Source organism: Penaeus monodon, chromosome 30, assembly GCF_015228065.2.
Source record: "Penaeus monodon isolate SGIC_2016 chromosome 30, NSTDA_Pmon_1, whole genome shotgun sequence".
Taxonomy (NCBI): Eukaryota; Metazoa; Arthropoda; class Malacostraca; order Decapoda; family Penaeidae; genus Penaeus; species Penaeus monodon.
This window is the reverse complement of record NC_051415.1, coordinates 26,304,857-26,305,077: the sequence shown is the minus strand read 5'-3', so window position 1 is coordinate 26,305,077 and position 221 is coordinate 26,304,857. Positions and strand designations below refer to the sequence as shown.

At 36.2% G+C, this 221-nt stretch overlaps 1 protein-coding gene across 1 annotated transcript in view; it reads right to left on the bottom strand.

Moving 5' to 3' along the window:
- Nucleotides 1-221, bottom strand: part of LOC119592666 (mitochondrial coenzyme A transporter SLC25A42-like) — a 33,247-nt gene extending 33,026 nt beyond the window's left edge. The window contains exon 1 of the mRNA XM_037941579.1: nucleotides 116-221. Within this exon, the coding sequence (XP_037797507.1) occupies nucleotides 116-126 (11 nt within the window). The 5' untranslated portion in view covers nucleotides 127-221. The remainder of the gene's footprint in view (nucleotides 1-115) is intronic.

The window sequence follows — 221 nt, the reverse complement described above, 5'->3', positions numbered from 1 at the left end:
GTGCTGTGGGTATTTACATAAAAAATAATCCAACTTTAATGTTATACTTTCACACTGCCATAAAACTCTTACACAACAGGCATACAATACAGCGTAAAAGACAATGAAGACTTACCTTACAGCCATGTCTCAGTGCAAGAAATAATGAGAAGCAAGTCTTCTTCCCTTCACACGTCCATTTCGTTTGTTTTTTTTAATCTCTCAAGGGTGACGAGAGATAT